This window comes from Mustela nigripes, chromosome 3 (genome assembly GCF_022355385.1).
Source record: "Mustela nigripes isolate SB6536 chromosome 3, MUSNIG.SB6536, whole genome shotgun sequence".
In the NCBI taxonomy this organism is placed as follows: domain Eukaryota; kingdom Metazoa; phylum Chordata; class Mammalia; order Carnivora; family Mustelidae; genus Mustela; species Mustela nigripes.
In genome coordinates this window covers 147,438,127-147,463,468 of record NC_081559.1, presented here as the reverse complement: position 1 = coordinate 147,463,468, position 25,342 = coordinate 147,438,127, and the positions used below count along the sequence as shown (strand labels likewise).

Sequence of the window (25,342 nt, the reverse complement as noted above, 5' to 3'; positions counted from 1 at the left end):
AGGTGGAGATGATGTTGATAGTGAGATGCTGGTAGACAGAAGAGACACCTATATTTATAGACTTGCTGTGTTATGAAAATTGGTGGTTCTGTTTTCCTTGTGCAGAAGACTAATTTTTCACTTCACACTCAAAAGCCTCAAGTACAGATTACATTTTGTACTTAGTAAGTAAACATTTGTTGAGTGTTTCTCTCAGGTCATCTATAAAGCCACGTGTAGACATTGAACAATCTAATTTTGTCTTGACCACAGAGTACCAGTGGCTCCTGACAAATTTCCACGATTCCGTTCTCTGAAGAAAATCCTATAGTCATGGAAAGATTTGTGATGCTGTGGTTACTTAAAGGTCTTTTCACCTTTCCTTTCCTTTTCAGCTTTCCTTTCCTTTCAGGACCAGTAAACGTCTCTGTGTAAATGGTGCCATTTTCTATTTTTTCTGACCATACCACTCCCCACTAAGTGTGGCTACAGCAGCTGTTGTTTTAGATTAGCTAAAACAAAACAAATTCCTCCCCACAAATGTAAGATCCCTGTACAGAAGGAGGGACATAAGATATCAATTCAGACATTCCTGTCACTCTTCTCCCTTTACTACCTGTGGACTTTTAAGCAAGTTACATGTCTAAGTCTCAGTTTCCTCAAAAATATAAAATAATCATTTTACCTACTCATGGAAGAACAAATGGAACTACATTCACTTGACAGATCAATAAATGTTAGTCTTACTTTTCTGTCCCACTCATTTTGATTAAAGAGAACATAGCCCTTTTCACTCCAATCTGGTAACAATTTCCAAACTGACTCAAAATATGTTGTACCTTTTACAATCTAGCATATAACTATCAAGATGTGTATCTATACACAAGGATTCTGTATGAATACAATTAATTTCCACTCTTAACATTTAAACAAAATGTTCAACTATATTATTCTAAGCAAAATATAGAGAGAAGTTGATGAGTTAGATGTAATTTTATAAAAAATATTTATGCAAATAAGCTCTCTATTTTTTTCTTTATTATGAGGGTGTTTAAAGATGAATTCCATTGCATCCTTTAGAAAAGCACGACAGGGTTCCCATATTCTCCACTATAATTCTCTTGACTTAAGATTTATACATGACCCAAGGAATAAATCTTACAGCCTTGACCCCTGCTGAAGAGTCTCCAAGGACAGTCGAGAACAGTTTTATCCTAAACACTAACTAATTCTCCCACTCCTTTCCATGCAGCTTGGAATGGATAGAAAATGAAATCCACACCTCTATATTCTCCAGGTTTCAGCCCCAGAAAACAGCCAGATAATGTGAAACAAACAAAAAAAGTTACAAAAACACAAAACCAATTGCCCACAATGTAAGTTAACTATTTAACAGAAGTCTAACAAAACAAAGACCAACGACAAAATAATGTCCCAATATTTTCTTGAAAGACTAAAAGCTATTAAGAATAAAGTAAAACTAGTGGAAGCTGGCAATGGCTGGGTTAGATATATCTCTCCCACAGGTCAAAATCCAATAATAAAAATAAGAGTGATAACAAATATTATAATTAGGTACCACTTGCTAAATGTTTAACTAGCTTTTTGTATATACCTCAGTTTTATTTAATAATTATTGTTCTCAAAATCATGGTGTAGTGAAACTAATTGTCCTTGTCATCAATAATGTGCAAGTTTATGTTGCCCCTGCTAATTACTAAAGAGAAATTTATTAAATTAAAAATCATATTAAATTATGAAAATGGGATTTTAAAGGCACCCATGCAAGTCACTAGAAGTAGCAAATAATAATAATATGAAAAATAAGAAAATAATAACAATACCTTCACATCAGTGAAGAATTTTTTAAATTAGTTTTTAATTACATTCCAGAGCTCCATAAACAAATTTCAGGAATAAAATTCATCATTATTGCAGTTTTTTAATGCACAAAATAGAATTTTCTTAATGGCAATGTGATAGAAGAAGTGAAGAAATTACTATTTTTTAAAATCACAGAAAACATATAAAAATAAGAGTTTTCGAAAGTGAGAGCAAATAAATTGAAATAACGTAATTTCTTCCATTTCCTTTGTTTCATGCAAACGGTTCTAAATATCTGCTTCTATTTCCAGTGTAGAGCTTTGCCTGATTTGGTGCACTGTATGAATAGTTGCTTGCAATACCAGTAAAGAGTGAACAAAGCATGACCATATTCTTACTCAAGGGTAATGCTTTCAGGAAGGTAACAGATGTCAGAGCTTTTCCACACACTTCGTATTAGTTCATTTAAAAAGTGATTATTTTACCTAAGAAATAGTTATTCATATAGCACATGATTCTTTTAGCTAGGAAAATACAATATTTTTGGCATATGATATGTATGTGCATTACTTTTCTATGCCATTATTTTTTATTCTAAAGGCATCATTTGTTTGCCTAAATACAGCATCTCTTTGAAACAGTAGACTTTCATAAAAATTAGAGAAAATAAACAAAATAAATAAATAAACAAAAAATATATTTTTTTAAAAAAGACAGTATATCTTTCGTGGTTAATATAAAGAGTGCCTTTATTAATTATGTATTTGAAACTTCCTCCCTCATACATAACCTACTTCATGCAAACTAAGAAAAAAATCAGTGTGCTACTTGCTTGCTTTTAATCATGTAAGGGCAAATATAAGGAAAAAAATAATATTTATTGTGAATGATGAAAATTTCACTCAAAATTGTTTGGACAAACCACACACTCAAGACAGGATTCTAGCTAGGGGTTTCTTTCTCTATAATGTTCAAGACTGGATCAGAAACTGTAAAATTAATTCAGTAATCCAGGATTTTTCAATATACCCAAATGTTGGCATCCCATAGAAAAGTTCTAGGAAATTTAACAGCTGTTTTAACTTTGTGATGATTTCTTTGCCGAAATTTAAATGAAACTCTCAAAGTCAGCTAATGGTCCAATAACCAATTTAATTTATGCGTCTTCTTACTCTCACCCATCACCTCTACCTCCCAGACCCTTTTTCCCTGCAGGTGAAAATAATTTGCATGATTAAACTGATCTGAGTTGGGGGCGGGGGAGGGTTTGCCTACTAAATAAAAGAACAATATTATTTTTCCATAAGAAACCAGTAGGCGGTGCTAATCTAAGATACTCCATGCAAAGATTTTAAACCAAAACACATAGACTAGGTGACTAGGTTAAAGAGTTGTAGAATTGCCAGTATGATTCCTCAAGAAGGAAATTTCAAAAACTTGCACGTAATAGAATTTAATTTGGGTATGAAATACAATGGTTTTATGACTATTAAATGAAAACCTCACATGACTTAAAGATTGTTAGTACGATCTTTAGTTATAGAATTCAGAGCACAGCAACATATTTGTTCCCACATTAAAATCTATGAACATCCTCATCTGCCCCATTATAGTTTCAATCTCATTTGGAAACATCATAGGGTGCATACAGATCAAGCCTGCCCCAATATTAAGGCCCAATTACCCCCACCTTAGGGCAGCAACTAACATGAAAATTTTGCTTTGATTACTCAAGTTTTTTCTTTCTACTTACTCTATTTCTCTCTTTCAAAAGAACTTAATGATTTACAATATATATAACCTGCTAAGAAATATTCATTTCATGCAAGTGAATTCACGCATTCACTTGCCTTTTTAAATAAATGAACGCTTCTATTTATATACATTATAACAGAATTGATTAAAAAGTGGCTTTTTAAATGCTTTTGCTAGCTCTTAAACCACATGAAAGACTATATTTCAGTAATGTACTCTACACACACACAAATCAAAATTTAAAGGTTAGTGACATGATATTTGTGCCAAATCTTAGAACTATACCCTTCATGATGTCAAGTCTAGTAGTCCACACATAAGACATGAGCTGTCTTCCTTATACAAATGCAACAGGACTTTCTTAACAGAGAAAAGCTACCCAGAGTACAAAAATAACTCAATTGCAAACTTCCAAAGATACTGAGAATGCACTGAGAATGAATTTTTTAAAAAGCTTTCTAGACATTGAAATAAATTTTAATCTTCTACAGACAAATGATCATTTGTACTCCTAATTCTTTTACCACAAAGAGTAAATAAATATGGGCATAAAACTTTTCATTCCAGCAGCTGAGGTGACAGACTTAGAGAAACATTTGTTTTAAAAGCCATAGTGTAAGTAATTAACCCATTTATTATGGGCCCTTTTGTATGCTGAAATTTGTTTTGTCTATAGATACCCTATACGAAAACTTAATTTCAGAAGTATTTGCTTTATATTTACTTTAACAGAATTCAAATTATATACATATGACAAATTCAAGGCTGAACTTTTCATTTAAAAAAAAAATCAAAGCCTCAAAATCAAATCATTTAAATGATAGTTACCCTCCAGATTTCAAGATTTAAAGTATGACAAGAAATTTGTTTGGACAGCAAGTTTTCCAGCAGATTCTGTCACTATGTTTAAGTTCAGAAAAGGCTTTTCATTACCAACTGGTACATCTCCCAAAAGCAGTGCTAGATGATACTGGAAATATGTAACAGGACAATCATAAAACATCCTAAACTCCACAGAACACCGTCAACACAGTACTGTAGTGTTACCAATACACCGGAATCAATCACACCATAACCAACCCCTTGCCCTGTGCTCAGTTCTCAGGGGGAAACCTCTGGAACCACTATCAGGTGGTTAAAAATGGGGGGAAAAACATTGTCCCTTTAAAACTTAAATAAAAGGCTATTTTGTACCTTAGGGGTGTAGTCTCATTAATGCAAACTAACAGTTACGTTCTCAATATTAAACCCAACTGACCACCACAGAAACTATTTCCCCAACCCCTGGAAGACGCCAGCGAGCACTTAACACCAAAGCAACACAACAGGGAAAGAAAAGATCCAAAGACAACACCACTAAGAAAGCAAAACCCTTCGGAACAAGCAAAACGGGCCGGGAAAGACCTACTGCGTTGTTTACTCGAGGCAAAGAGGAGGAGCAGGAGTTGAGCGTGCGGGGGCTGGTGCCATCCTCGGGGATCTGGAAATGTCTTGAGCTCCCTGCCCGCGTGGCCAGCAGCCAGCCCCTTTGGAAGGTGCTGCCTCTGCCGCTTCTCCCCACGCCTCCCCGGCGCTCCGAGCGGCCGCCCCAGCTGACCCGCACCGCGTCCTCGGCCCTCGCCCCTCCTGCTCTGCAAGTGGCCCTCGGAGAACTTACAGGGCCCGCGTCCCCAGCCGGCGCCGCCAGCGGCGCAGACACCGCCCGCCGCGGAGATGACCTGGGCGCAGCCTGGGGAGGGACTGTATTTTGCGCACATCTAAAAACGATCCCGAAGCAGGGAACGGACTTTGGCTTTCCCTAGCTCCCGGCACGGCTTTCCCCGCGGCGGGCTCGGACACTGCCCGGAGACGCGCGCGCGCACATACACACGCGCACACACACACACACACACACACACGCACAGACACACACAGCTTTCTTTGCCAGGACCAGTGTTGCCATTGCAAACCCGGGAAACGCCTCCAAGGGGACCAAGTACCTGCTCTCTGCGAGCTGCTCAGCTGTTCACTTCATCCTCCGTTGACAAGGAAACCAAACCGCACTTCATTTTTTTTTTTTTTCCAGAAAAACCTTCCACTGCCATCATTTGAAAATTGATTTACGGGGAGGGGATGGGGAGGAAGAAGGGATAATATATAGATATCAGGATATCTATCATAAAATTATCTCGGTTTTTTAAAAAATTCAAATGTGCAAAAGTCACAGTTAATATAAAGGAGGAAAAAAGTATTTTGCTTAAAAATTATCCCAGTAACCAGCTGCAAGAAAAGTTTCATGTTATCAATGGGTGTCAAAAACAGGAGGGAAAAAAACGAAATTGTTCTCACCGGCTTCCAAAAACGGCACAAAAATTAGAAAATTAATTTTTTTTTTTTTTTTGCTCATTGGTTTGCACCAGTATTGCAAAACCACAAACTTGTAAACACTGCCGTAAAATCCCACCTATCCAAAAATCTTATCAGAAAAAAAGAGTATGCAAAAAAAAGAGTTAGAAACATGCTTTTTATTTTTACAAAGGGAAAAAAAATAGGCACCATACTTCACATCGCTTTTTTCCATAAAACCAGTTGCATATTTTGCTGGACTTGGGAGTCGCTCCCAGCGGGCACGGTCGCCGCGGACTCCCAGACACAGCGCCTTGTCTACAGAACCATCGCATGCTAGAAAAACTTGGATTCAGGAAAAGGCTCAAAACCATGCTCCTCCAGCTTTCCCAAATATAAACAATAATCAAAGAAGTGGAAAAAAAAAAAAAAAAAAAAAAAAAAAAAAAAAAAAACAAAAAAAAGGACAAAAAAAAAAAAGAATAGGACAAGAATGTCACTGAGAAGGTACTCACCGAGCGGGAGTAAAATGTTGGAATAAAAATGAGATTTAGTATAAAATACAGTATGGCGGTGGAAGAAGGAATGAAGCGCGTTTTTTTCTCTCAGTCTCTGCCTCAGGCACTGACACGTGACTCGGAGCCAGGCTGACTTGCAGGCAGCCGGGAAGGACCGAGGCTGCGAGGGGGGAAGCCCCACGGAGCCCAACTCCGGCGGCGAGGCGGCGGCGGCGGCGGCGACGGGGAGTCCGGCGCTTGGGAGCGGCAGCCCACGTAGCGGCAGCCGCGGTAGCGGCGACGGCAGCTCCCGGCGAGGCTGCCTCCGCTGTGAGCCCAGACGAGCAGGTGCCCCTCACGCTGAGGCTGAGCACACGCACACGCACACGCAAGACAGGCAGGGCGCCGGCGAGAGGGGGAGCGGAGCGGGGTTGGGCCGGAGGCGCGCAGCGGCTGCTGCCTCTGCCGCCGCTGCCGCTATTACTGCTGCTGTTGCTGCTGCTGCTGTTGCTGCTGCCGCCGCTGCCGCCGCTGCCCCCACCGCCGCCACCGCCGGCTCCGCTGGGGAGCGCGTGTTCTGGGGCAGTTCTGGGCGTGCTGATCAAACGCCTTAGAGGAGGTGAACAACTTGCTGCTCACCTCAAAGTTGCTGTTGCTTGCCACTTGTTTATGCATTCATTTTTTTTTTTTTAATCTTAAGGTAGTTACCTGGGGAGAGATCCCACCCCTTTCTCTCCCGAAGTTTCACTATTAAATCCCTATTCAACTCATTCATTTTTTTTTTCTTCCCCGATTTCCCATTTCTCATCCCTCCTAAGCTGCCTTTGCCTCTGCTGTTCCCTTCCCCTAGATCTGCGCTTCCCCCTCGGGGTTCTCGGGGAACCTGGCGCAGCGCGATACAGGGGGGCGTTGTCTCAGGCGAAGCCACGGTCGGTCTTTATTGCCATCAGAACGCGCAGCGTCCCTTCTGCCGCCGCCAAAGAATGTTTGCACTTTGAAAGGCAAAACAGAATCTCTCATTTAGGAAACCGCGTTCCGGGTTTCTTTTTTGCGGGTTGCGGAGCAATGGGTGGGGGCACGGGGGTCCTTAATTTATTCATTCGTGGACCGAGCATTGTTTGTTTTGTCTGCGTGGGCGCGCGTGCTTCCAAGCCCGTCTGGAAGGCTTTCGCGGGTCCGTTCTCCATGGCAGAGGCTCCTGCCTGACTCTTGCTCAAGTTGTGGGCTGGGGCTGGAAGTCAAAGGAGAGGTTCAAGGCAAACAAGTGAGTCCATTGTGCAAGTGCTCTCTGGGAGGGAGTGAGCACTTGGCGGTCGAGAGGGGGAGACGTGCACCGGGAGAGAGGCGGTGGCGCAGCCCTCGGGAGCCCAGGTGGCTGATCCGTTGATTCTGAAGGTGAGGGCGGAAGAGGGATTTCTCCACCTAGCAGCTGGCTTAGGGTGCCCATCGCCTGAACAAAGATTCCACCAGCCAGTTGCTGGTAGTGTTGGGATTCTTCTACTGCTGCCTGTTGAAGAATCCGCTTTCTGGGCGCTGGAACACATCTACTTTCCTCATCTTTGTGCAACACTTACATCAGGACCATTTCCCCGTGCTGCTCTGAATCTGGATTGTGTGGAATTAATTGGCATCTCTGTGTTTGAGAATGAACAATTAACACAGTTCCGCAGTTCACAGATTGCTGCCCCTGATCTTTATCTCAATGTTTCTAATGTTGACATTTAAGATAAAATGCCTCCATCCGAGATCATCTAACCTGGACGATTCTGAAAATTAAGTACACATCCATTATAGAGAGCTTCAACTGCAAATATGTTTCTCAAACATTCTGGTCAGAATTCATTGACCAAATAAAGTATTAATCCACAATTTAAATAAAAGAGATTTTAAAATAACCATTAAAATGTCATTAAACATTTATGTTGGTGAGTTGCCAACTCTACGCCCACTTATTATACATACATTAGAGTAAGGATTGCTGATTAGAAATAGTTACTGAAAAAGATGAATGCATCAAGGTGGATTTGGTAACTTCAGAAGGCTCTTGGAGTTCCATTGGGAAATCATAGGATTTTAAGCTGGATAATACAGATCAAGTGTGCTTTTCACTGCAAAACATGTTGGGCTTCTTTTTTTTTTTTTTTTTTTTAATGAGATCTCTTCACACGTGCCCTTTTTCTTCCCTGAGTCATGAATTAATTTTGTCTGCCATTAAAACTTAGTTTGCTAAATTTTCCAATTTTTTTCTTCCATGTCAAAAAATACCTGATTCTAAAAATTTAAGAAGAAAATACTATCTCAATGCATATTTCCCATCAAATGTGAGAAACTTCATTTTAAAAAGGAGTTCTGAAACTTTGAACTAGCCTGAGCAATGCCAGGGTTTTGAAGAGTTATGCAAGAAGAACTTTGAAAAACAAGCTGTTTAGAATTACACTGCAGTAATGGCCGTCAGCCAATCACAGTGATTGTCAGGCTTTTATTATTCAATAAAATGACTCCCCTTTATGTTGTATGCAGTTCTGCTGAAGAAAAAGCAAGACATCAATATCCTCCCTGTATATTTCCCATTTGCTTATATAATTACTGTATGGTGCTCAAAATATTCCACTTATTTTATTTCCATGTGCCATTCTCATCTTTTAGGTTACATCACCTCACAAAAACTTAGGTTAAAAGAACTGGTATTTACTAAGTATAGCTTCTCATTTTGTTTTTGTAACTGCTCTAGAAAACTGATATTATTATACTCATTTTACAGATTAGGAAAATTAAGTCAGATAATTAAAGTAATTTTCCAAGGATCCCATGGTTAATACATACTACAGGTGAGTCTGAACCAACATTGTAACTGGTTTTACAGCTAGAATAAAATATTTCCCCCAAAAAACCATGAAAGATAGTAAATACTTTGAAAAATTAACAAATGCATGATATTCTGAATAAACGAAGTAGATTTAAAACAAATTTGTGGGAATTGGTTGGCTATATTATTCATCACCAATAGTAGTACATCTTGTTTTCATTCATTATTTTGATTCCATAAAACACAAGGAGAAGAAATAAACCTTCAAAAGGAGAAATTAATAACTTACTTTTTTCTTTAACAAAAATCTGTGTACAAGATTTGGTCATGTATTTCCTGGTCACATTCTCAGGAGTTAAGTGTAGAAATTTCAAAAAACAAACTTTTAATTGTGAACTGTTCTTTTGATATCTATACTGAAATAAATCATGTAGGATTCATAACTAAAAAGTGTACTAGATTTAAGATAAAACAAATAAATGATGTTTGAGGAAAACTCTATTTTGAAATCTAGTCTACATAATCTCAACCTTTTCCCTTTAAAAAATATTGAAGATACATGAATTATATATACATATGCATATTTTATATATAAATTTATGCTTAGAAATTACGCATTATAGCATCATGGCTTCAATGTACACTTTTATAGCCAATGGTCTCAACTCATTTTCTCTTGTTTTACTTAATAACTTTTTCACAATTTAGTGATTTTTAAATTTTGATTTTTTTCATTGTATGTCCCATTTCTACCAATGAATATGCTTCACTTGTGTTTCTCTTTCCTTTACTGGTGTCCTTTATCTTTTCTAGTATTTCAGTTGGAGTAACTATAAATACCACACCTCATGAAATAATTTGTACATATAAAGAGTGACTAGTAGATATAAAAATAAACAGTAAAGATATAATATAGCATGAGTAAAGTAAGGAAGAGCTAACAAAATTTCCATGTAATTTCATTTTTAATACTTATTTCACTTTTCATATGTTTTATGGAATCAAAAAATTCAGATTTGGAGAGTAAAACATGTCAACATTTCTTATGATTTATGTAATGTTTATTCTCATACAAATTAAAAATATGAATATTGCTAAGAAAATTAATTTTAAACAAATTAATGTCTTCTATTATTCTTACTTTGAATATGTTTATTTTTCATTAAATAGATTGAGTATAGTTTTATGCTAAAGTAGCCTCTGGCAAGTGACAAGAGGGTATACACAAGAAAGCTCTGATGAGTTTTCTCATAAATACAATTTAGTCACAGAGAGGGGGAAAAAAAGCAGCACATGACATGTTCAGTGTTCTGCACCATTTGTTATTTTTCATTGATTACTGATCTGACAATCATTCATTCTAAAGAGGATACAAAATATGTCAGTTTATAAATTTATAAGCTGTAAATCCAAGATATCTCTTTAGATTTGAAAAGTTAAAGATGAAAATGTGGTAGTCTTAGAGCAAGAAATAAACCTCTGAAAATGTACTAAAGGTGAAAATATTAAGTTAGTTTTAAAACACTTGATTATGTATTGATATAATACAAGCATATGAGAAGCCTGAAGGAAACAAAAAAAAAAAAAAAAAGAAAAAGAAAAAGAAAAGAAAAGGGATTTATGCAAAACAAAAGTGGGAAATTTCATGTAAAGGAAAAATATGTTCCATTTAATAACTACTTATTGTGTTTTACGTGCTGGACATATGTACTATTATAAAATCCTCAAAATCAGAAACTGAGATTCTGAAAGACTATGTCCAGGGACAGAGGACAAAAATAGAAAGGTAAGAAGCTTTCATATCTAGTGAGATAGCTAATGACCATTCACGAGAAAAAGTAACTCTAATGACCAAGTTACATACATCATAGAGCTAAGAAATTGAGAACATGATTGGGGGTAAGGGAGAAAAATAGAGAAGAGCAAAAGGGATAAATAGAAAGAAAGAGAGGAAGTTAAGAGAGAGGAGAAGAAGGAGGAAAAGAAATTGTAAAACCGAAAGCACTGGGTGCGGGGCCTGGAAAATCTCCCTTTAAAAAAATGTTTGAGAAATAGAAGACAAGTGCAAACACTGGACAGATCTAGGTCATACAGATGAGTCCTAAAAGACATGTGACAAAAAGTACATTTGAAAACTATTGCAGACTTTAGAATATGTTTCCTTAGTGAAACTAAATGTTGTCTGAAAACTTTAGAAAACAATCTTGCTGAGGCTAACAAAACTATGTACCAGAGGAAGTCAGATTTTTAAAAAGAAAAAGAGAATCGTAAAGAGCTATCTTCATTTGTGGTGAAAACTTAAGAGATTGATTTATCCTAACAACCCAACTGATAACAGAGGACAATACAATTCCATTGGAAAATTAATTCTGCCTATAGAGAACAATCTTGAAGATGTATGAGAGAAACTGATGTTTTATTGTCTACCGATAAGACCTTAGACTCAAAGGTAAGAAGTACCTTATATATAAATACACTGATATTGTTCTGTTATAGTTATGATTCTCCTGTTGATTTTTTTCTCTTTGCTTACTTGTTTTAATTTTAAAACCTGGGTTTAGAGATGGTATATATTTAAATATGAATAATAAATTGTCTGGATTGTTTTTTCTTTGAAGTAAGGGTTATTCATTTGTTGTTTATTTAGAGATTATAGCATTCAAGAGATGAAGGCAGGAGATTAGTTGGTTATTATCAAGTCTCAGGGTCCTATCAATAAGAGGCATTTCTAATTTCCATGAAATTTAGTAAGTTATTTACTTCTATTAATATAAAGCTTCCATCTTGAAAACAAAATTTTCCTAGGAATGAAATTAAGTGTTTTCAAAAGCCAGATATGGAATCAGGGTACCTGGGTGGCTCAGTCAGTTAAGTGTCTGCCTTTGGCTAAGGTCATTATTTCAGGGTCCTGGGATGGAGCCCAGCCCACCAGGCTGTCTGCTCAACCGAGAGCCTGCTTCCCCCTCTCTCTCTGCCTGCCTCTCTGACTACTTGTGATATCTCTCTGTGTGTGTGTTTCAAATAAATAAATAAAATCTTTAATTTTTTTTAAAGTACAGTGGAATCATTTTATGCTGACAAGTCATGTAATAACACACTCTGCAAACCTCTACTACAAATTCGAACACTTGAATAATCAGTATTTGTTCATGCACATCTTTTGTACTAATGAACATATGAAAAGACATTTGATTAACAAGGGGCACCTGGGTTGCTCAGTGGTTAAGCATCTGTCTTCAGCTCAGGTTATGATCCTACGGTCCTGGGATCAAACCCCAAGTTGGGCTCCTCTCTTGGCTGGGAGCCTGCTTCTCCCTTTCCTTCTCCCTGCTGCTCTGCCTGCTTATGCTCTCTCTCTCTGTCAAATAAATAAATAAATAAATAATATTAAGAATGATTATAATAAATAGTTATACCCAATGTGTAGTATGCATAAGTCTATATCTTCCAGATTCTACTTTTGGTCTCCTTGAATAACTAACAGGTTATTTTTTAATAATTTTTCTCTTTTATATTCTTAATTTACTCTGATATTCTCTACTCTTTTTTTTATTTCTGTCTCAGAACTCAAACCTCTTCTATCTTTCTATACATATTCAGAGCATATATGAGGGGAATAGTTAATATTAATACATTAATTCCTTGATTTTTACTTCGATTCATGGACATCCTTTGTACTAGCAAATGTGTGAATAGACATTAGGTTAAAAAAATTATTTAGGAAATAGTCAATGATGTATGTGATATGTATGTTCCCTGGATTCCTTTTTTCCCCCATGCATGTCTCCCTTCTCAATGTAGAGAGGGGTCAAAGTTGTTAAGTTTTAAAAAGATCACAGCTCTTGGCTGTTGGCTTCAGGGTAGTAAATTATTTGTTATTTTATTCATTTAAAGCTCCAGAGAAGTCAAGAGCAAAGATCAAACACAGACTTTCCAAATAAAAGTATAATGATCTACTAGTAGGCCACTGGGCAAAATATGAATATTTCAAACTACAAACTTATAAATACACAAACATTCCAGTTAGGCCTCACATCAGAGAGAACCAGTACACCGTTTATTACAAGCACTCACATATCCTTGCATGAGTGCCCATCACAGACACATTTATCTTTACAAATTACATAAAATCAAATGAAGGACTTTTCTCTATTGTCACATAACTATAAAAAGATTTCATTAAAATTTGATAAACATCATTTTTTGCTTGTTTTCAAAGAGAATGGATAACTGATTAAAAAAAACAAAAAGAACAAAAAAAACAGAATATTTTGTTAGTAGTCCCTAAATCAACTGTGTTCAAAACCCAGGAGATAAAAAATGTATGTAAATTCCAGACAAAATTTAGTCTTTAAAATTGATACTTGTTTTTCTTGCAATTAAAGTTGGTTTCTAAATTTCTTTTGTCATTTGTCCAACAGAAGATAGAACATGTTTTAAGGTTTATAAGAAGAAATCAACGTTCTTCAAACATTACTGAGACATAGTAAATTTTAAGGACTATTATCGAAATATTATAGTATACCAAATGAAAGTTAACAAAGAGAAAACAAGGCTAACAAATTAAAACTTAAATGCCTGATTCAAGAATATATTACTTTTTGGCGGGGGGGGGGCGGGGAAGGAGGAAAGATTTTGCAGATAAAATTTTGTTAAAAAGTAATGCATCTCCTAATTTTCTTTCAGAAACCTAGTGAGAATAGAAAAAACTCTATTGTTTAACGATATGTTTCTGGAATAGAATAGTTATGGTTATAGTAACTGATAAAACTAGAATCTTTTCTGCTTAGAAAGGATCATTATTAGGATCCTGAAAAATAATACATCATAATTTTATGTTGACATAAACATTATTTATAAAGTATTTTTCTTATCACAAAAAAATCTGGTGATTATAGTAGTGAATTGACGAGTATAACACTCAAATCGATAAACAGATTAGGTAAGTAAATAGACTATTAAAACCTGAACAATTTATTCATTCACTTCCTGTAAGCTGTTTACAATTTAAAAAATAATAAAAACATTAATTTACTATTATGGGATAAGTTTATTGTGTTAGGGAAATGTTACTTTGGAGTCTTAAAATATATGAATATTTGCAAATTATCCATCAATATTTAAAATTACTTCCTAACCTATTCAGGCAAGGTTAGGGATGTGTAACAGGTAAAAGTTGATGACATTATCTTAAAGCTGAGACTTTTTGTTAACATGACTCTGAAAATGTACTCAAAGATACCTGTGCTTCAGTTCACTTTTCCAGGAGGCACTGACAATATGGATCATAAAAGACTCAAAAATCTCATAATTTGATTTTTTTTATTCCAGTCTCAAATTAAATTAAAGCAGAATCAATGTATATCACATGTAAAGATTCTCGATATTTTATATTCAAACTAAAATACAAAGTAAGAATTTGTTTATTGAGACTTGTTCATTCATTTGTGTTTTTTTAAAACATGATTTTAAGGAAGTTTTATTTTTTTAAGAATTTATTTATTTATTTGGCAGACAGAGATCACAAATAGGCAGAGAGGCAGGCAGAGGGAGAGAGAGGAAGTGAAGCAGGCTCCCTGCAGAGCAGAGAGCCTTATGCAGGGGCTGGATCCCAGGACCCTGGGCTGATGACCTGAGCTAAAGTCAGAGGCTTTAACCCATGAGCCACCCAGGTGCCCCAAGGAAGATTGTTTTAAATAACAAAAGATTTCTTTAAAAGTTGGAGAGAAATCAATGTACCAGGCACATGGCGTGAGTAATTAACAAGATATTAAATTTCGCTCTGAACCTTTGTTTGCATTAACTGATTAGGGAAATATACAGGTTCACCAGGCAGGATTAACTTTATTCTCATGCTGAGATCTCAAAGGAGTTTATTTCTTTATATCTTTGTAATGATGCTTTTGTAATAAAAACAGAGTAATTTTCAAATAAATACTTTGTTAACTTTCTACAAACATAAGAACATAACATTAAAGTGAAAGGATTTCTCTAAGAATCGATTTCTTTCTATGTTCTAGCCATGAGAACCAGGAGTTCATGTATCCCTTACACGTTTTTAAATATCAGATTTTCAAGCACGCCTTTCCCAAGTACTGGATCACAGTCAGATTATGGTTGAATTATTTGACAAGTGCCTGAAGTGCTGATAGAGGGTGTTGCTGAATAGATCTCCATATTCTTTAGATACCGGGTGTTCAGAAAGTAGAAATGATATTCTCTGTGAAAATTCAGGTGGAGAATCTCACACAGGTGGAAAACCAGACCATTTCTCCAAACTGTGATGAAGGGTATGTACTAGTAGGTAGGTACAACTGTTTTGCTTTAGAAAACACACACACACACACACACACACACACACACACACACACACACACGGTAATTTAGCTATGCATTCTATGAAGACCTGGAATCCTGTCAAGAAGAAAAATAAAACAAAACAAAATAAAAAAGAATAAGAAGGGCGGGAATATTTTAGGGACAATTATTTCAGTAAGCAGCCCAAACAAAATACAGTTCTGATTTAAAAAAAAACAAAAACAAAAAACAAGTTTGGGTTTTTTTGTTTTGTTTTGTTTGTTTTTTGTTTTAAGATTTTATTTATTTATTTGAGAAAGAGCAAGTGAGAGACAGCACAAGTAGGGTGAAGGTCAGAGGGAGAAGCAGATTCCCCCTGAGCGGGGAGCCCAACCCTGGACTCCTGGATCATGACCTGAGCCAAAGGCAGATGCTTAACCCATTGAGCCGCCCAGATGCACCAAAACAGCTTTGATTTTTAACAGAACTGCATTCTAAAGAATCTGCCAGGATGTTGAGTTTAAAAGCATTCCCAGAGGTATCCAAATCCACGTGGCTATCGACGCGATGGAGATTATTTATCTTTATCCTTTTAACAACGCAAGAAGCCTGTCCCAAACAGCAACTTAACAATATTAGGAAACGTTTATTTCTGGTAATAATTACCCAAGATGAGATCACTTTTATGGATGCTGTTAATTTGTGCCCCTCTAAAATGCCAGGGAGCAAAAAATTTCAGAGGCATGTATATCATCATTCAATAATTCATTGATTTCTTTGCTCATCTGCGTGTTTCTTTTAAAACCACTATAGAAATGTAGAGATAGATGGAAATTAAAATGTGCACATTAGTGCTTCAGCAAAGATTGACTTTAAACTGAACAAGTTTTTCTCTTCTTCATTCTTAAAGCTTCCCTCTCCTTCACTTGTTTTTCTGTGGAACCCTTTGTTCCAGGAACTCGATATCGATACTGACATCTCACTGACCTCAACGTGTATGTTTAGTAACAAGACTCAGATGGCCAGCATCAGGACTAGCCTGAGAGCACCTTGAACACATGACTAACGCAGCTGGCAACACCTATCAGATTCTGAGCAAAACCGGCCAGATCCTGTGTTTTCCTATAAAACTCCTCAGCCTTTAACCCTGGGCCGGGTTACCTTGTTAAAGGTGTTAGCTGCAGCCTTTTTTGCCTGGCAAAGTGATAAAGTATCTTCCTTCTTCCAAGCTCTGTCTTCGTATTATATATTTCGGCTCCAGAGCACAGAAGTCGGTTTGGACAACACTTTCAGTCATGGAAGTAAGTTTTATTTCAGATATGCAATGCTGTCTACGCTGGGCTCAATGCTGGGAAGACAGAGAGGAACAGTTTTTATGCCCAGCGCATCTAGATGAAGGGTGTCCAGTCCTAGCTTTATGGCCTTTTACAAATCCTACCTATGCTTCTCATTCTCTCTCTCTCTCTCATTTTCCACATTAGGTATCTGCTTCCCCCTTTCAGCTGAAGTCCTTTACACCTCACTGCTCTTTTCTCTCAGCACACAATCTTATCCCCGATGTTATGATTACTGCCAAGCTAAATCTTATAGGATAATTTGGAGTTTTCAAAAATAGAAGGAAGTATAGAGAAGGCAAGTAAGGTCAGGTAAGGGAGGGGGAAAGAGAGCGATGGGAAGATCCAAGTGAAAAACCTCCATTGTATAATTGGAAATACTTATCTGGAGCTCAGAAGAGTGATCTAAACTAGAGCTAATAAATATGGATAAAATCAGCTGAAGTTGTAAGAACCATATGGCACAGATATTATTAGTATCCTCATTTTACAGATGAGGAGAGTGATATACAAAAAGGTGATGTGATTTGCCCATGGTTACACACTATTCTGTGAAGCCAGGATTCACATTCAGGCCATGTCACTTCATGTTCTTAACAAGCTCGCAAGGGGCACCAACACTTAAGAAGATTGCCAAGGGAGCTGTCAGACGGACTGGAAACCAGGAGAGTTTCAAGAAGGCAGAAGTGGTCAAGAGAGGCAAACACCAATAATTTTTCAAGGGAGAGTAGTGATTTTGTATTGTATCTGACAATACAAAAGAATTAGAAAGAGTCTAAAAATCCTTCATTGATGAGAAATGTATCTTCTGAATACTATAGCTGCAGAGGAACTTGTGGCTATCACTGGGGCTTGAGAAAACAAAACAAACAAACAAATAAAACCCCCAACCTCACTAGTATTGGTAGGAGAGGTCACTGCTGGTTGATCCTTGAGCTAGATGGGAGGCTTCTTACCACTTTCCTGTCCTTGAAATGTGCATTGTGCCTTCCTTTCCCTTATTAGGTGACATTTTCAGTATGCAGACTTGAGAAAATAGTGTGTTAGATAAGACCACCTAGACTGGACACACGACTGAATGCTGTTAGAGTTTCTTTATACATTTACGATTCTAGAGGGCAGGGGCAGAGATCTACTCAGTTTGTAGTCACCCAAGACACGCCTCCTTTGTAGATTTCCCTGCATGCTAAGCCCACCACTTACCAATCTGGCTTAACTCTTTCTTCTGTCTCTCTTTGCCCTCTGTGTATGGGAACAGTTTTGTAGTTCACTTGGGGAAACTCCTAAGTTTCTGAACCAAGAAGTGTGGTGACGATGGCATTAGAGAGGTAGATGGCATTAGAGAGGTAGGTCTTAAGGCAACACTTGAAGTGACTTTTCAACCAAATTTTGGGAGATGGAGAATAAAAGAAAAAGATAGTTTGTGGCCACCGATTTCCTGGAAAATTGAGGTACCATTGTTTTAAAAGAAAAAAAAAAAAGAGAACAACCTGGTGTTGGAAAAAGTTAGGCATTATTTTGAGGACACATTGCACTGGATTTGAGAGCAAGTATACAAATGGAAACACTCAGTAAATAAAAACAAAAGTGTGCTTTTTAAAGATTTTATTTATTTAGAGCACAAGCAGCAGGAGGGAGGGGCAAGGAGAGAGAAAGAAAGAGAGAATCTCAAGCAGATTCTACCCCTGAGCTCAGAGTCACACAGGACTTAATTAATCCCATGACCCCAGTACCCTGAGATCATGACCTGAAATCAGGAGTGATGCTCAACCAACTAAGTCACCCAGATGCCTTGAAAAGCGTGCTTTTAAGCGTCTAAATTTCTCAGTTGTCTTTTCAGAGCCTTAGGAGTAATTGGCATAGACAAATTGGCACAGATTTTTGAAGCTTTTGAATGGTGGAAATCTCCAAAGACAATACCTCAAGATATCACAGGGACTAAAGTTTCATCAGTCTAGAGTTAAAGACAGGGGCACCTGGGTGGCTCAGTGGGTTAAAGCCTCTGCCTTCGGCTCGGGTCATGATCCCAGGGTCCTGGCATCAAGCCCCACATCGGGCTCTCTGCTCAGCAGGGAGCCTGCTTCCTCCTCTCTCTCTGCCTGCCTCTGCTTACTTGTGGTCTCTGTCTGTCAAATAAATAAATAAAATCTTAAAAAAAAAATAGAGTTAAAGACAAGAGGAAGAGAAGGGGTAAATGAAAAAAGAGCTGATAGAGTGTTTAAGTATAGAGCATGGATATGTCAATAATTATTTTTTAGGGGCTCTTGGGTGGTTCAGTGGGTAAAAGCCTCTGCTTTCATCTCAGGTCATGATTCCAGGGTCCTGGGATCAAGCGCCGCATCGGGCTCTGGCTCAGCAGGGAGTCTGCTTCCTCCTCTCTCTCTGCCTGCCTCTCTGCCTACTCATGATCTCTGTCAATTAAATAAATAAAATCTTTAAAAAAAAAGAATAATAATTTTTTAAATTTTTTTTTCAAAAATTTTGTTGCTCAAATAATGTCAACTCTGTATAAAGATATTCTTACCATATTTCTTTGATTATAGGTAGGACATTTTCATATGTTAGCATTTTTTTTTAAAGATTTATTTATTTTGAGAGAGAGACTATGCAGACATGTCAGGGGGTGGGGACAGGGCAGAGGGAGAGAAACTCAGTCTCTGTGCAGACCACCTAGCCTGTGGTGCTCCATCCCAGGACCTGGACATCATGACCAGAGCCAAAATCAGGTGTCAGATGCTTAACCGACTAAGCCACACAAACACACCACATGTTAATATATTTTAATTGGCTTATACTTCACAACAGATGCATATATTTAACATAGAGGGCTTTTTTTCCCAAGTCTTGAGAAGTTTTTGCTAAAAAGGTGTCATGTCTTCCATCTGATAATATTTTAGAATTTTAAAATGTATTTTATTGACATTCACAGAATTTCACTTATGATATTTTATTACTATAAAGATGAGAGACTCTTTGTTATCCTTCATGTTAACTCAGTTTATATAAAGAGTGGGAGGTCATAACATATTTAGGGATTGAAGATGCATTAATAATCCATTCAGGGCTTCAGTGGTCGTGGTCTGGAAGTATGGATGTGGAGGGTCAGAGGAATAAGCTTGTTTTTTTAATGCCCCAGTTTCCTGCTATGCAAATATCTAGGAGCATTAAAAAGATGACATGCAGATATCTGTTACATATATTGTTAATACTGCCTACATTTATAGTGTGGACAAGTGATGAAGAATAATAATTATAATGAAGCAGTTTTAAACAGGTTCAGGAAGAATTAGCCATAAGGAAGATACTGCTGAGATGCTTATGAAAGCTATGGAGTTGTCCCTTGTGATGTGCTTTGTCAGGCAGAACTAATTATCTGTGGATGATAAGAGAAAATATGGTGAAAAACAGCAGCCATTTCCCATAGCGGGAGTATCCATTTAAAACCCAACAACTCCCTGAACCATGAGATAATTGAAACAGTACCAAAGCTGGCATGAATAACAAGGCCTGTACTGTCTTTCTTGGAAAGTGGTGGGGGCAGACAGTGAAAATAACCTCAAACCCATCTCAGAAAAATTACCTTTTATTTCTACTGATCGACACTATCCAATTAGAAAAAGAAAGGAGTTACTATATGTATCCCAAATAAGGCTTTCTAACCAGAAAATGAACTTAGCTTGCTTGCATTTGCAGATGGCATAATCCGGTATGTCTCTCAACTTCATACTTGACAAGTTTCACATGAAAGCACACTTTAAAGATGTTTTTAGATGTCTTTGCCTGTTTATTCAGCAAGCAAAATGAACATTTAAGGGTCTTAATAAATGTTTGTTCCAAATTAAAAGAGATCTTATCTAAGAAAACTTAAATATTTTACCCAATTTTCAGAATCCGTATCAATAAGGCCATTATTTCTGAACTTGGGATTCAGTAAATAGTAGCAAAGAATGATTTACTGACTTGATTGCTGCCAATTCTGTCTCATACTGCCCTCCTTCAACATCCCAAAATTTCCAGGGCTGGGACATTGTCTAGAGAGGTCCTCAAGACCCAACAGCCTCTTCCGGTCTTTTTGTGGCTGCGGCTTTTTTTATTCCGGTACCAAGACGGCTGCTTCAACTTCAGGCATCACAGCTGCATTCTGCTCGGGAGGAAGGAGAGAAGGTCAAAAGGCAAAAAGTAAGGGAAGCCAGAAAGGTGACTATGTTTAACTAGAACTTTAAGGAAATCAAGGCTTTGTTAAGAAAGGAAGGTGCGTATTATTAAAGCAACCAGTTCTGTTTGTAAATATGCAAATCTGTTATCTGATATTAAGAAATAAGAGAAGAGGCATTCTGTGTCTTCTTAGAATTTTTAACTGTATTCATGGTGTATAGCATAGGAACTGCAATTGCAGCACTAATATTGTTTATTTGATAAAGAAATCATCTGAAAATTGCAGAAAACTTAGGGGAAGAAAATTTTTTAACTGAGCAGAATTGCTGCTAAAAGCATTTTTGAAGTCAAACATGAAATAAGAAAGGTGAATAAAAATGGCTATTTGAACTTTATCAATTTATTTTCTTTATGTTTTATACTGATTCTCCTTTACCAAACATAATTAAGAGTTAATTATAAATGGAAACTGGTAAGCCACGTTATAGACAGAAATAAACAAAGATTTGATATTTCTATTATGATTATTAGAAAAATTTGACGGGGCGCCTGGGTGGCTCAGTGGGTTAAGCCGCTGCCTTTGGCTCAGGTCATGATCTCGGAGTCCTGAGATCGAGTCCCGCATTGGGCTCTCTGCTCAGCAGGGAGCCTGCTTCCCTCTCTCTCTCTCTCTGCCTGCCTCTCCATCTACTTGTGATTTCTCTCTGTCAAATAAATAAATAAAATCTTCAAAAAAAAAAAAAGAAAAATTTGAGATCTTTTTCCTGTATTTAAAATAATGATGAGATATGAATAAGGTTTTTATGTGTTTTATTTTGAATGTTCATTTCTTTGCTCCTGCTGAATTCCTAGAGAGGGACAGTGTAAGTTCCTGTGAACTTCATCGCTATTCATGTATTCTTTTCTTTTCTACTGCCTAACTACACATCTCTTCAGAAAGGCAGCATATTTGAGTTTATAATGACATCAATAGCTTACATGCAACCTGCAAGTAGCAATCTGAAACCAACTTAAAATCAAGATATTTCACCAATCGCTTCTTTAAATGGGATTTTTTTTTTTTTTTAAAGAAGAATGCACATGCTAAGGAATGAGCAAACTTATTCGGGTATTTGCAAACAATAGTAACACTAAAATATTAAGAAGGAGTAGTCATTAGACTATAAACTTATTAATGCTGACTAGCATTGTAATTATAACAGCTCACATAATACTCTGAAACAAGTAAGTCTACTCTTCTCAAATGTGACGCCCATTTATGAAAAGAGAAAAATATGTACTCCTGCCCTGCCCCACCATCACCAGAAATGAACTGTCAAAATATATAAGGTAAAGTATATGGATGTAAAAGGATATTTATAAATTTCTCTGTGTTGTAGAAAAATAATAGAACTGTCTGGTAAAAAAAAAAAATCCTTTTAGTAAAAAGAGTCAAATTTTCCAGCCAATCTTTGAAAAATAACAGTTTTGTAATTCCATTGCTATAAATTACAATGTCTCTGTAGTAATTTTGAACAAAATTTCTTCTTTTAGTAGACTGATATTTATAATTTACGGCATTTTCTACGGTATTTGCATTATGGTGTTGAAAATTAGTCAGATACAAATGTGTTGGTAAAATCAAGGTCATAAGTAATGTTGGCACCATTTTAAAGACACCTTATGATCAAACTGGGTCTATAAGGACATTACCGATGCAAAAGGTTTTTTGTTTTTTGGGTTTTTTTTTTTTTTGTGTGTGTGTGGTTCTCTAAATAAGCTATTTGCCATACACAACAGCCCAAATAAATTTTATATACACATGTGTAATTTTACAGTGAGGAAATCCTACACACTTAAGAGGAACATCTTGACAGAAGAATGTAGAATATATGCAACAGAAGGCTCCCTAACTTACATGAACTGAAAAAAATGAAGCTGATTGAGTAGTTGCCCAGAAAGGGAACTTAGCAAAAAGGAGTTGGTTTCTGTGTAGTTAGAAGGAGTCTCATTCACAGAAAGAAAATTCCTGCTGAAGGGAAGAAAGTAACTAAAACAAGATTTTAAATTTTGTTCAATTTCATTTAAAAAGAAAAAAAAAGTGTTGCGAGGACGGATCCTGTGTAGTTTGGAGAAGTGATGGGTAACATGATCTTCCAATGAAACGAGTTTGGTAAATTTTATTTTTATTTTTTTAAAAGAATCTATTTACTTATTTGACAGAGAGAGAGAGAGAGAGATCACGAGTACGCAGAGCCGCTGGCAGAGAGAGACGGGGAAGCAGGCTCCCAGAAAGCCTGATGTGGGACTTGTTTCCAGGACCCTGAGACCATGACCTGAGCTGAAGGCAGAGGCTTAACCAACTGAGCCTCCCAGGTGCCCCAGGAGTTTGGTAAATTTTAGATGTAGGAGTTACACTGTGTGGGGGATAGTGTGCTCCTTTCTAACTGGCAGGGGATTGCTTGATTGACATTTGGGAATTTGGGAGGTGAAATGAACCGAAGTGTGGATCACACATCACAAATGTGTCCCTGTAATAACTGAACAAAAGGGTCTGGCTTGGGAGTCTGCAGTCAAAACAGATTATTTCTTTGTATCTCTTTCCTTGTCTTGAGAAGCTCTCCTCCTTGTCTTTTTATTTCAGAGTGTACTCATTTTTCAAGACCCAAATTTAGTTAAAATCACATTCTAATACTTCAATCATATTAGCAAACAGCAATTTCTTCTTTTGCTGATTCTATTACCCTTATAGTCTGGTTGACTGTATTCAATTACAAACCAACACCTACAACTTGAAGCACCTGCTCTTTTGACTTTTAACTGGGGCCTTACATTTAGAAAGGATGTTTTTCTCTGTCCAAGTTATGTAATCGGTGTGGCAGGTCTGCCGCAGTTGGTGTTCACATGGGACTCATACTTCCATTTCAGCTATTCCGAGCATTATTGTGATCTCTTGGAGTTATCACCTGGGTTCCCCAAAATGAATTCCGTGAATGCCTCATAGCCTATACTTTTAAGTCCCAAAACTGTTCTCCATTCAGACATTTTCATATTATACAAAAAAAGAAAAGAAGATTATGTGCACTGCTCCTTTTGAGTATCTAGTATATTCTATTTGATTTTCCTCCTTATTTAAGAATGTGTGTGTATGTGTGTGTGAGAAAGAGACGCAAAGAGTCTGTGCTATCTTTCTAGCTCGATTGGAAGTCATTGAGAGCAGAGGAATACTCAATTCCCTGAATTATGGCACCCATAATATTACTGGATAGAATAAGAAGTAAATACTGTATCATAGTCAATAGTGAGCTGAGGGATGGTCTAAATCTGCTCTGGGATGTTGGAATTAATCCTTGGCATAATTTGGGTGCTCTCTAAACATCTAGCGCACAAACACATAGTCTCTTTCACACACTCAAGCATATGCACATGCACACTTTTATTATTTAAACACTTGCTAAGGCATAAACCCTTCTTACTAATGGAAAACATGTCTAGGTTACCCGAGAATGTCCACCTTCAAACAGGTTGATATGCATGATGACTGCCAGCCTGGGTTCTGTCCATCTCCTGCACTGCACAGAATTGGAATAAATGCTTGTTTAACAAATATTTTGTCTGAGTGAGTGATCCTTCAGGGACACATGTCAGGGAACCATCATGGTGAGTCAGCCTGATGTCAGTGGTGAAAGCAGTTCAGAGTCCTAAAGACCTCACCAGCAGCTCTATTTTGCTGGTACATGGAGTAGCAGTTCTTGCCTCTTTGATTTTCTATCAGAGGGGGCTGTTCAAATGCACATGACACTCCCCAGGGTTACCAGCTTACTAACTGTAAGCACAGCTTTCCTCCTCCTGTCAAGAAAGCTTATTGCCAGAGAAACAAGTAAAACACTGTTTTATGAATATGTTAGAAAATGTAATTTATCAAACTATGTAAATCATTTGCATATTTCTGTTCTTTATTAGTCGCAGCAAATTGTAGCCTCAAAAAAAAAAAGTGCATTTATTACACCAAAGCTTTGCTATGCAGCAATTAAGGACAACTGCCTAAAGAAACAGCTTTGCATTTTGATTGTTAGGTTTTCCTTAAAGCGCTATTACATTGAGTCTATGATCACTCTTCTGTCATGATAACCCCATATTGATGTTTACTTTTGAAATTCATTTTTCAGTAGTTTCAGCAAACCTTAAGAGACCTCTTTGGAAGTCTTTTGTTGCCCCCGCACCTGCCACAGTCCTAATAAAAACTTGGAATAGTGTTGTGATCAGGATGCTTTATTTGTGAAGGCTTTTATTCCATGTCAGCCTTGTGCTAAGTTCTAAACCAATGATAGTGAAAAAAACACAGGCCGCTTTTTCTTTTTTCTTTCTTTTTTCCTCTTCCTTCCTTCCTG

General features: G+C 37.1%; 1 protein-coding gene across 14 annotated transcripts in view; it reads right to left on the bottom strand.

Moving 5' to 3' along the window:
* The window catches only part of RALYL (RALY RNA binding protein like), a 691,697-nt gene extending 684,980 nt beyond the window's left edge, over window positions 1-6,717 (bottom strand). For 3 of the 14 annotated variants that reach the window (XM_059394795.1, XM_059394793.1, XM_059394790.1), the window contains exons 1-2: window positions 6,399-6,486; window positions 5,538-5,635 (exon numbers count right to left, since the gene is read on the bottom strand). Coding sequence is in view for 5 of the 14 variants with exons in the window: in XM_059394786.1 (XP_059250769.1) it covers window positions 5,216-5,315 (100 nt within the window). In the remaining 9 variants the exon portion in view is untranslated. Of the gene's footprint in view, window positions 1-4,966; window positions 5,196-5,215; window positions 5,447-5,537; window positions 5,636-6,398 lie in introns of those variants that run through there. The other 11 variants (XM_059394797.1, XM_059394794.1, XM_059394786.1 and 8 more) reach the window with 11 other exon arrangements.
* Window positions 6,718-25,342: the final 18,625 nt, after the last annotated feature.